Genomic DNA, 12,792 nt, shown 5'->3' with positions numbered 1-12,792 from the left:
CCATTCACTCACACATTTACACAGACGGCGGAGGCAACCATGCAAGGTGCCAATCTGCTCATCAGGAGCAATTCGGGGTTAAGTGTCTTGCTCAAGGACACATCGACACGCCGCCCGGGAATCGAACATTTAGTAATTTAGCTGACGCTTTTTTCCAAAGCAACTTAAGTTCTGCACGACAAGTCATCAGGAAGGGCTCAACTCTATCAGCTGAGTAACAATGTTCATGAAGTGTTGAGTGCTACAGTGTAGGTTAGTATATTAAGACAAGTGCATGACAGTAAGGTTAGTTAGGGTTAGATAAATAAAATAAAATAAAGTTTTCCTTTTTCAATTTCTTTTACACCACCTCCTATAATAGTGGGGGTCATGGCTCGCTGACACTGTTATTTCGGGGGTCGCGGCCTGAAAACTTTGGGAACCCCTGCTATGGATAACATTCAGCCACTGGATGTCGCACTAGAGCACCAGCATGTAATTTATCCAATCAGGCACATTCCACATGAAGAAATGGGAAGTAGGGAGGCTATACATGCCTGCAACATGTAAACAACATTATTCATTTTGGACCCACAATGATTTTTTAAATCTTTTTAAATATCAATCATTATTTTTTGGGAGGGAAAGCAATACTTTTATTCTGTACCTTTTCTAAAAGCTCTGTGGATGTATTATTTAAAAAATTTGTTTAAACATTATCTATAGCACCTTTAAGTTAACATATCAGTCTGTAATCACTGTTGTGGCTCCATTTCCAGATGCTGGTTTACTTCATGTCAAATAGGCCAGATAGTGTATCCGTGTGTGGATATTCCCACAATGCCTGTTCTGTCAATCAAATGTATACCAAACCTCCGAGTCCTATACCTCATAATTCAGTCGATATAATCTCACAAGCAAGCGGACATAACTTGAGCATAACTGATTAATTAAAAATACATCAGCTTCACTAACTTGGGAGGCTTTCTACAGCAGCTTCTAGGTCCACAATGTTGCTGAAACATACACAGTATGAATCCAGACGGCTAATTGCTGCTATGCTAATTTACATCCATTTAATTGCACTGCTCTTATTCCGTATCTTTATACTCATTCTAATGTCTGCACCTTATGCATTGCTTTTATTTCGTCAGATTTTAATGACAGAACTATTACAATCTTTTTATATCTATATATATATATATTTTAATGACAAATCTATTACAAACTTTCCGGGAGGTTTTAATATCAATTCACTGCAAATTTTAAGCCCATCTACAATTATGCCAATTTTATGCACATTTTATGCCTATTTTGTGTGCTGTGAAGCACTTTGGGCTGCAATTCTTGTATGAAAGGTGTAATACAAATAAAGGCGTATTATTATTATAACAATGCTTTAGTCTATTGAGCCCACCATCTGGCTCCGACAAACACAGAATCTTACCAAGTAGCTCTCTGTTGCGGTTGTCGATGGCGAGGTTCCTCAGGGCGCCGGACATGGCTCTCACCACGCGGTCGTTGCCGTGACCCAGCAGCTCGGCAATCATAGGCAGGCCCTGCTCCAGGCGCACCGTGGCCCTGATGTACCGGCCGTACTGGGGACAAGATCACCACATTATTATTTATTTATTATTTATTATTATCTTTCCTATATTTAATACACTTTTATGGTTCTTCTGAAAAGCACTTTGTAAACCCGGTCATTTTTATGATACATAACGGTGCTATTCTGCTAGTAAATCACAATAATCTCGTGCCACTGACTCCATAAGCTAGATAACGCCTGTAAACGTATTACAGTCGACTGCGCGCCTCTCTAGAGCAAAAACAAGTTGGATGAGACTGAGCGTTATCCTGTGGATGTTCCCACGCCGTCTACTGTGGGAATGTTTATACATGACGGATGTATAGCCATTAGAAACTACAAATTCTAGGGATTGGCTAGTCCTGGTATCACATTGGACACCATGGGGCATGTCACATGTCTGGGTCCTGGCATCACATTAGACACCATGGGGCAATTGGGGCATGTCACATGTCTGGGTCCTGGCATCACATTGGACACCATGGGGCAATTGGGGCATGTCACATGTCTGGGTCCTGGCATGACATTGGACACCATGCGGCAATTGGGGCATGTCACATGTCTGGGTCCTGGTATCACATGGACACCATGGGGCATGTCACATGTCTGGGTCCTGGCATCACATTGGACACCATGGGGCATGTCACATGTCTGGGTCCTGGTATCACATGGACACCATGGGGCATGTCACATGTCTGTAAACAAAGCCCAACAACTTGTTTCTCCGGCTTTTATTCCACAAATACCCTCTAATGTAGAAAGAATTAATTTGCTATTTCAATATTTCTTTGCCTAATGAAAAGGTTCAGAATATGAGTGATTAGAACTAGTAGTCAGCCTGGATACTGGGGGAGCCCAGTGCCTCCGACTGTATAAACAGTGGTATCGGTGCGTCCCTAACTGTGTCTCTATAGCCGAGATGTCCGACTTACACTCCAGCGCCCGGCACACAGGTTCTGGATGGCCCCGGCAGCCGCCTCCAGCACAGAGGCGTTCTTGGTCTCCCGGAGCAGGGAAGTGTACACCCGCACCACCTCTGGTTGGAACAGCAGTTCATAGCCTGGAGGAGGGCAAAGAAGATTCATGTTCCATTACATTTACGGTAGTCATTTAGCTGAAACATGGTTACTTACATTTTTATTTTCATTTTTTATTACAAAATACAAAGACAGAATTTACAATACAATTAAACAGACAGAAACGATAAAGAAAAAATTATAATATCAAAAAGAAAACTGAAATAAAAGACGGGGTGACATGGGTTCATCGGTCAATTCTATCTTTACATTGTTTATTTACATTTCAATTTATTTTCTTGTTTCCTTTTCATTCTTCTGTGATGTCGTTCCTCTTCTTGCTATATTCCTCCCACTTTTCCCATTTTGACTCTAACTTCTCCTCTTGTAGCCTCAGCATATGTGTGATTCTCTCCATTTCCTGTATCCCCTCTATTATCTCGGTCCATTTTTCCTTCGTCTGTGTTTCTACCCTGTACCACAGTTTAGTCAATAGTTTCTTGGCTGCTACTAATAGTATCTTAATCAGATATTTGTCTTCTCCCTGAATTTCTTTCTGTGTCAAGTTCCCTAGGTATAGTACTTGACCCGTCTGGGGTATTTCATATCCTACTATTTCATTTATTATCCCTCCTATCTCCTCCAAATAGTTTCTTATTTTCTGACATTCCCAGAATATGTGTGTGGTTCGCTACTTCTTGCCCACATTTTCTCCAACATGGCTTTTGTGTTGGCATGTAATTACCCTGTATTTCTGGTGTTATAAAGAATCTAATTATGTTTTCCCACCTGTTACAAAGGATCAGATTAAACCGAATATATATATTTATTGATTGATATATATTGCATAATATTTGTATATCGTTTGATATCCCTTGTATATTCCTTGTACATATACACGGAATATCCCTTTAGCCTAGTACAGACCATGGTATTTCATTCTCCTATTGGACAGCGGTCCACAGGCGCCAAGGCCATGCCTCCAAAGTCAGGTTCAAAGTCACCGCCGGGGACATGCCTGGACATGAATGGTATTGCGCAAGGATATGAGACAGGAATAAAGCTGGTACTAGTTTATTCATCTAAGCGTATAAATACGGCGCAGGTGAATACAGAAGTATGTTACCCAATAAGTTGAAGCCTCACCCACGATACTACGTGCGGTGAAGTATGGCCTGTTTGGCCCCAAATAGAGCATTGAGACCGCGTGCGAATTAATAACTGAAGTGTCAGAGTTTGGCGCTATACCGTCGAGTGCGACATATTCTATTAAGTCAGTAATAGTCTAATTGTGTATAGTGTATCGTGCGGCTAAAGTTCTACAGTGACCAGCATCACCAACGTTTTCCTCGTATCAGCTAGAGTGCTTATCCAGGCTGGGCTGCTTTCATGGCGCTTTCACCCGAGGAGCCCTAGACGAGGACCGTGTGGACATGTACACTGGATTATCTACCCGACGACTGCATAGCCCTTTACGGCTGGATTATATTTGCTTTTGGTCCTGTGATTAATGGAGCGGAGAATCGCCGACGCCCACACATGTGTGGGATTTACCCTGTGAGGAGCCACGTCGAGTCTGCCCCTCAGAAGCCTGAGGCAGGCTAGCTTTCTTCCCTGTGGAGCTACAGGCTACGGAGAACAGCTGTATTCGTCTGTGGATCAAGATCTTATTGCACAGTCTCCCGTACTCGGAGTCTCCTTATCATCGTTGACCCAGACTCTATTACCGACAGATCCTCTACCCTTGCTGGCTTACAACCGGGGGGACCCTTCCAGTATCTCCCGCTATATTACTAGTGTACCATAGATATAATTCCCTAAGATTCAGGTTGTATAATTACCTCCTGCGTAACCAGAGAATGGACATTCGTTATTGATTTGCCTACGCACATTCCTTTGCCTTATAAGCGCATTCAAAGTGAAATAGAGAAGTATATTATGTACCTTTTGCTGCAATAAATACTTAATTACAACTTTGTGTGGAACCGATTTCATTGTGGGAAGTGTTCATCATTATATACCGTAATTCCTCTAATAGTAACCCCGGCTTGTATTTGTTTCAACTGTAGCGGATACCAGGCTTGTATTAGGAGGAGGCATGTATAAGAGAGAGGCCTATATTTCAAATTTTCAAACAGATCATAATGAATAAATCAACATTTTGTGTACAATAAATGTACTGGGTTCATTTATTGAAACCAAGTACTGTATGAAATGCGGTAGTAAACAGTGCAATTACAGGTGGTCAAAAAAAGTTAAATAAAGTAAAATAGTGCAATCACAATACTGGTATAATAATAATAATAATAATAATAATAATAATAATAATAATAACTTCGTTTTATACAATTCTGAGGTAGGCTTACTCTCTTGGTAAACATTAACACCATACCATTATATGGTATTTACTGCACAGCCAGGCCAGCATATAACAACAATAACAAAATATATTGCCTATGGTAAATCCGTTGAGGGAAATACCTTAATTCCTCTAATATACATGAAACCCGGCTTGTATTAGGAGGCCAGCTTATAATTGCTTAGCTCAACAGCGCACCCGGTCATTAATAGAGACCCGGTTTTTAATTGAATACCGGTTACTATTAGAGGAATTACGATATATAATGTACTGTATGGCCAGTAATTAAAGTGCATAAGACGGTAGTGGTTTAATGATACCATACTTATCAATACAGTCAGGGAATTGTACCCCTCAGTTACACCACCCAAACTCCCTCCATATCCTTGATCCTGTGTTTGATTGTTGTATCTTACATGTGTTATACCATTCCTCCTCTGTTATGTCTATTTCTAATTCTTTCTCCCGCTTTTCTTTTATATACAAGGTTGTAATTTCCTTACTGTCCATTATTGCCTGATATAGTGCCGATATAACCCTCCCCTTCCTTCCTTCATATGATTTTACCATTATCTTAATTATCCCATTCTGTTCTTTGTCTCCGTCTTGTTTTATTTCTTTGTTATAGTAATCTCTAATCTGTAAATATCTAAAGTGGTCTCAATTTTCTAGTCCGAATCGCTCTTTAAATTTGTGTAGAGTCTGCATCTCCCCTCCTTCTATCATTGTACATATTGCTGTTATGCCCCCCCCCCCTTCCCATCTTTTGAACCCATGGTCGTCTATTCCTGGTTTGAATTAGTTGTCGTGTGTTATCCATCTGAGTATCTTGGATTCTTTTTCTAGCTTGTATTTCTTTACTATTGTGTTCCATAATGTTTATAGTGAATTTGGTAATTGGGTCTAGTAGTTGTTCCTGTCTTCTGAACAGCTCCCCATCTCCTATTAGTGCCTGCACTTTGAATCCCTCTCTTTTGGTTTCTATATCTTTCCATTTGGCTTCATAATTTACATTGCACCAGCATGCTACTGTCCTAAGCTGTGCTGCATAGTAATAGTCTTCTAAACTGGGTACTGCCATTCCTCCTTTTGTAGTTGTAGTCACATATCTGATCCTTGGTATTCCCCCCCCCCCCTAAATTAATCTTGATATCCGTCTATCCCATTCCCTGAATTGTTTGTGGTATTAATATAGGTAAGGACTGAAATAGGTATAATAACCTTGGTAATATGTTCATCTTAATGATTTCGATCCTTGAGCTGAAATCTAGGGGCATTACTGTCCATCTTTCTAGGTCTCTTGATTTTCTGATTAATCTGTGTATAGTTTGCCTCGTATAGCCCCTCCAGCCCTCTTGTAATGTTCACCCCTAAGTACTTGATCCTGTCCATGTCCCATTTAATTTTGTATTTTTCTTTGATCTCCATCGTTGGGAGTGTAGTTCAGTGCTAAAGTCTGTGTCTTCGTCACGTTGAGTCTATATCCTGAGTAATATCCATATTCTGTCAGTAAATCCATCAGTATCGGAAAGCTGGTTGTATCATATATACTATCACGTCGTCTGCGAACAGTCCCAATTTATGTTCGGTTCCCCTTATCTCTACCCCTTTGATGTCTTTGGTCCGTCTAATTAGTTGAGCCAGTGGAGCCAGTGAAGAGCGTCGGCGAAAGACAACAACCCTGTCTGGTAGCTCTCTCTAGTTTAATCCTGTCCGTCAGACTACCATTTACCTTAATCCTTGCCGTCGGTTCTCGATATAATGCCCCAATTGTTTTCATAGCGTTTTTGTCTAATCCAAATTTCTCCAATACTTTATATAGAAATATCCAGCTTACACTGTCGAATGCTTTTTCTGCATCTAGGCTAGCTAACTAATACTGCACTTCCTCCTTCCTTTTGTATCTCCTCTACTATCTGCACCGTCTTCCTTATGTTATCCTGTGTCTGACTTCCTTTAACACTTTGAATGCCCATCACGAGATATCTCGGGTTATCAGCCCGCCCCTGAATGCCCATCACGATAATTCTCGTTTTATTTTTTTTATTAGCGATCTGAATTAATATTTCATCAACCGAGTCTACCGTTGGTAAACCTGCCCCGCCAGGCGCTCAGATGTGAAAAAAGCGCCCACTATCGTCTCCCAGATGGTAATGCACCCTTTTGGATTGAACTCAATGAAAATGGATGAGAAAAAAAAACTCCGGAATCCACATTTGACTTCTCACGCATGTAACCGGAGCCGATCAGATTCATTCTGGACCCTCAGCACAGCGTGTAATATGTGTTTTACAGTATACGCGTTGGATCTATAAAATGATCGATTTTTGGAATGGCGATCAGGAATTGGAATAATCCATTTGGATACCATCTGATCTCAGGTAAGGAATCTATTTGTCTTAGGATAATCAGACCCGTTTTCACGGAGATATAAGCTTTTCCCCTATATGTGATATGGCTGCTTGACTGTAAGAGCGATCAGGAACTGAGAGAATCGATTTTCAGCTCACGGCACCAGCGTGCACATGTACACATAATACTATCGATAATCTAGCGTTTATTTGAAAACGATGAATAAATAGGCAGAAAAATGACAACGTTCTAGAATATTACAGTACAGGGCGATTATCATGGAATCTTTTTTTCCCCCTTGAAAACGAGGGCTTTTCAAAATGCTATAAAACGGAAATGAACCGATAAAAAAACAATCCGCTTCGACAATGTTGACTGGAAATGAGTCATTGATAAGCGACGGGCAGATTAGACACATAGCCATAATTTAAAACATAGATTAGGCGATATTAATGCTAACATTGAAGTGGATGGTGGGCATTCAAGCACTAAATGTGCGCCCCCTGCTGGGCACTAAAAGTGTTAATGAATCCGGTCTGGTCTTCGTCTATAATATCTGTCATAAATGTCTCAAATCTTTTGGATATTATTGATGTATACATCTTGTAATCTACATTAAGTATGGACACTGGTCTGAAACTGCTACATAGTTCTCCATCTTTCCCTTCTTTTGGAATTGTAGTAATTATGGCTTCTTTCCATGAAGGTGGCATTGTGCCTTCTTTCATCGTGTGTCTGAATGCTGCTTCTAATATGGGGCTCAGTTCCTGTCTAAATGTTTTGTAGAATTCAGAGGGGAATCCGTCGCTACCCGGTAACTTACTGTTCTTTGCTTTATTCACGGATAAAATAAATAAAACGTCCAACTCACGCTACGACTCTGCAAATAGTCGCACGGGATGCACTGACACTAAACTTTGATGTCAAGTAGGGGGCCACAAAATATCATCCAGCGGGCCGCAATTGCCCCGCGGGGCCGGGAGTTTGAGACCCCTGGTATAGAGAGAAGGGGATTTGCATATAGCCCATATTATAAACCCATGTTCTAGGTTTGAGAAGAGGCTTCTTACAGAGGTCAAGTAGAGCCACACGTACCTTTGGCAGGTGCCGTCCTCTTTGGAATGTCGATGTTGTCTGCATTCCCGTCGTCCGCATCCTTCTTCCCTGTGAACAGAGTGGGAGGGCAGAAGACAGAGAGAACAGTTGAGAAGAACGGAGAGGAGGGAGAAAAGATAAATACGTCTAGTCAAACCTAGTCCTCCTCGGTCCTCTCTACTTCAGTGGCTCTCAAAGTGGGGTCCGGGGACCCCCCAGGCGTCCTCAAGGGGTTCCAGGGGGTCCCCAGCAAGATGAGTAATAGTTTAAAAGTCACTAGGATTTTATTCAATAAATGTTCTCCCAATGAGATAATGTATACGAATATTTTGATCATATCACTCTGTCATCTCCCGACCTACGTACATTATAAATGGTTATGGAATTCTGGACTAAATTACCTTTAACCCTTTCACTACCACACTAACCGTCTGTAGTGTGGTAGTGAAAGGGTTAACCGTCTGTAGTGTGGTAGTGAAAGGGTTAACCTTCCGTATTGTCGCAGTGAATGCTCAACAGTTTGGTAGTGCTGTAGTGAAAGGGTTAACAACACATCTTCTCGGATAAGGCCCCCCCCCCCCCCCCGAGACAATCTTATCAAATAGGGGTCCCCGACTTATGTGTACATTTGGTGGTGCTTGACATGAAAAGGTTTGAGAACCAACTCTCTAGTCGAGTAGCGCGTTAGGCCAATTTATATGCAACCATGCAGTGGGGCTTGCGTGACACTTTTGGCATTACAAATGTATCGCAATGCCAAGCCCTTACAATACCTGCGATACCAAAGCTTCCGAAATACCGCAAGTTAAATCCATTGTCCAGAATACAGGACAGAAACGTATGTCGGTAGCATTAATACAGTATATAGAAAACAGGGACACACAAGTGTGATGGATGCAAAACCTTCTCGCATAGATTGAAGGGGTCTTACACAAAGTGGCATGCCTGTGTGCCGCCACTAGGGGGCAGAGTGGCTAAGTGTGAGTGAATGACTGGACCAATGAGTGAGTTAGTGACTTGCTGGTCATAGAGGTGCTTTGCATCCAAAACATGCATCCCGATTTGTCAAAACTGTAAAGTATCGCCCAGACCATTGCATGTTGATCCAATAAGCAATCGTTTTGTCCTATTCTTTGGTGTGATATTATAATAATACTAGTATAGTATCATAGGATTGTGGCCATGCAGCTAGTGGTACAATGAAAGTGATCATGCAACCTTACTTTATTAAGATTAGGTGATCATACCAGGACAGAGGTTCAGGGGCATTCAAAGACAATATGTGTATATTGTAGGGCTGTCAATCGCGCATGTTAAAAAAAAAAAAAAAAAAAAAAAAAAAAACGCGTTAATCGCATGATTTGCTTCCATTAATCGCAGTAACGCACATTAAAAAAATAGATAGCAAAATGCATTTGTAGGGGCTGCGGTCATAACGAAATGCATGACAAAATGGCAAGTAGGGAAAGGAATCATGATTACTTATCTGTCACCGGAGTCTTCAATGACGTTGAATGATGATCCATTTTGTGAACACATTCTCTAATAACATTATCAACAAGCGGGCGGCTCCTTCGGACGACCTCAGTTAACGTTACTGCTACCAAGCGTGATTAGCAAGCATAGCGCAGCTTGACCCGAGTATCATTAACAGCACTTAGTACTTTTTGCTCTGCTGGGAAAGACCGTCCATCACTGCATCGTTTATACAACTTGGGTTTAATACAAAAGTCAGTTAGGAAACTTTGTATAATGAAATAAGACATTAATGGAATGTCTGGTCATGTCTTGTTCTCACGGTTTGCATGTCAAGAGCTGTCAGGAATAAACACACCAGCCACCCAGCTGGATGTCAAAACTAGGCGCGTTAAGGTTTTCAAATGAATAAAAAAAATATTGACAGCCCTAGTATATTGCAATATTTCTCCACGTTAGTCGGTTATTGGGGACCAGGCAGTACGTGTTTGTTGACAAGTAGAAAATCGGTTAAGAGTAGAGTACAGTCAAAGCACATGGACCAAGCAGAAGATAATCTTACCTTTGGCAAACCACTCATCTATAAAAACAGTGAAAAAAGAAGAGGTGGAGAAAGAAAAAGGAGAGGGAAGAGAGGAGAAGAGAGAGAGGAGAGAGGGAAGAGAGGAGGGAAAGAGTGGAGGAGAGAATGTGAAAAAAAAGAAAAGAAAAAAACAAACAAACAAACAGCCAATAGGTGCTCCCGCCACCAACAAGCACAAACCCCACCAGCAGTCTTTTGATCAACAAATCACACCAACAGATAAAAAAGAGTAAAGTGGACATGGGCAAAAGAGTAAAGTGGACATGGGCAGAGGACAGACCCTCCCCGATGCACAAATCCACACCAATGATGCCTTCGCGCTTTCCTCCATTCCATTGGCCGTTCTAGTATACCGCCATTACAGCAAGGACGGACCATGTCAACTCAACTAAACATGCTGTAGTATTTCACCGGATGAGAGTTTCAACACCCATCTGCCAAACGTTTGGAATAAGGTTATGACCAGTTCTTTATTACAATATGTTTTGTTTGGTCGTCAGAAACGAAAGCTCTCATCTCATTGCAAAAGATATGAGAAGAGGCTCTTAGTGGTGGCTGATTTTCTAATGGTATGCACAGGTGGCAGATGACTTGCGTTCTTTTGAAAATCTACCTGCATGTAACCTCTCGGAAGTTCTTAAAATGGAGCCAGACACTGACCTTTGCCCTTTCGGGAGCCAAAGCAGCCGGCCTTGTTGGAGCCGGAGGTGGGGCCCTGGTTGAGGGGCGTGGCCTCCATGTAGCGTTCGCAGCCAGGGACCTCGCGGTGAACCTGATAGGACAGATTCCTCAAGAGGCAGACGCTGTTCTCTACCAGCTAAAAGAGAGATAGGGAGAGAGAGATGGGGAGAGATATAGGGAGAGAGGGAGAGACATGGGGAGAGAAAGAGGGAAAGGGAGAGAGTGTAGAGTCTTTTAACACTTTCAGTGCCAGGGACGTCATATCTCGTTTTATTAGCCCCCCCCACTGAGTGCCGATGACGACAAATATCGTTTTATTGTTTTATTAGCGATCTGAAATCATATTTCATCAACCGAGTCTCCTGTTAGTACAGCAGCCCCTACAGGAGCTCAGAATGGAAAAAAGCGCCCCCTATAGTCTATCCCTGTGTAACTGCAGGTCAGTCGCTTAGACTGACCTGGGATCTGTAGATATGTAGGGGCGGAGCCAGCTGGTTCCTTGTGCTCGCAAGAAGTCTGATCAACATGGAAGTCATCGCGGGACGGGAATCAGCCTGGAATATATATTTACAGCAGCCACCAATACTCAATCAATAAGCGTGATCGATATTTGGAATGGCGATCAGGAATTGGAATGATCTTTTTGGAGAACATCTGATCTGAGGTATTTAATCTATTTGACCAGTCTTGGGATAATCAGAGTTGTATTCGCTGAGATCTCAGCGTTTGCCCTATGTGTGATGTGTCTCTGTGTGCGCGATCGCTGATGAGGAAATAAGAGAATCGATTTTTCAGATCGCCTCTATAGCGTACATACATATACATAGCGTTTATTTGAAAACTATTCATAAATAGGCCGAAAAATGACAACGTTTGTGTATTCTAGAATATTCCAGTAAATGTCTTTTTATCATGGAATCTTTATATTTTCCTTGAAAACGAGGGCTTTTCAAAATGCTATAAAACGAAAATGAACAGATAAAAAAACAATCCGCTTCGACAATGTTGACTGGAAAACGAGTCATTGATAAGTGACGGGCAGATTAGACATATAGCCATAATTTAAAACATAGGGATTAGGCGTTTTTAATGCTAACATTGAAGTGGGTCGCGGCATTCAAGGAGGTTCCGGGGCACCAAGCTCCGGCACGGAAAGTGTTAAGACATAAAACAAATAAAAATTCTTCAGCTGTGTTTGGATCAGTGTAATTTGGCGAGTTGTATTTTAATCAATGAGTAAGTCACTTTTGAAAGATTACCTTGTTATCCACATCTTTGCGGTTGATCTGCGATTGGACAATATACATGAGTGAGTCGACCAATCCTGTGCATTCTCTCAGCTTTCGCCTGGCCTCACTGCGTTCTGAGCTCACATTCCTGTTGGAGAGGAGACAAAATGGTACACACCCACAAGTGTGATGATCATCCCACTCATATCAGCCTAGGGTTATACACATTTTCCATTTTAGAACTCAATACTTTCCAGGACCTCCAGGATTTATTTGATCTTTTATTAGATATTTTTTGTTGTCTATGGGCTAATAATATTGATGGGCATTCGTTTTTTTTCTGACTTTTTCCAAAGTTGGTCTTGAAGTGTCTTCTTTCTTTACTTTTAAAAACATTAGAAATGTTTGTGTACATCCTAGACCTCCATCGGAAC

At 41.6% G+C, this 12,792-nt stretch overlaps 1 protein-coding gene across 6 annotated transcripts in view; it reads right to left on the bottom strand.

The window, feature by feature from the left end:
• LOC311243288 (catenin delta-1-like) overlaps nucleotides 1-12,792 on the bottom strand; it is an 81,759-nt gene that overhangs the window by 16,786 nt on the left and 52,181 nt on the right. For 5 of the 6 annotated variants that reach the window (XM_084332457.1, XM_084332460.1, XM_084332458.1 and 2 more), the window contains 6 exons: nucleotides 12,389-12,506; nucleotides 11,109-11,265; nucleotides 10,428-10,445; nucleotides 8,390-8,458; nucleotides 2,500-2,627; nucleotides 1,427-1,577 (listed from right to left, as the gene is read on the bottom strand). In XM_084332457.1, the coding sequence (XP_084188583.1) occupies nucleotides 1,427-1,577; nucleotides 2,500-2,627; nucleotides 8,390-8,458; nucleotides 10,428-10,445; nucleotides 11,109-11,265; nucleotides 12,389-12,506 (641 nt within the window). The remainder of the gene's footprint in view (nucleotides 1-1,426; nucleotides 1,578-2,499; nucleotides 2,628-8,389; nucleotides 8,459-10,427; nucleotides 10,446-11,108; nucleotides 11,266-12,388; nucleotides 12,507-12,792) is intronic. The other variant, XM_084332459.1, reaches the window with a different exon arrangement.

The sequence above is a fragment of the Notolepis coatsorum genome (genome assembly GCF_963971535.1).
Source record: "Notolepis coatsorum genome assembly, chromosome: 16".
NCBI classification, from domain to species: domain Eukaryota; kingdom Metazoa; phylum Chordata; class Actinopteri; order Aulopiformes; family Paralepididae; genus Notolepis; species Notolepis coatsorum.
The sequence above is the reverse complement of the archived record's forward strand: the minus strand, read 5'-3'. Positions and strand labels throughout refer to the sequence as shown.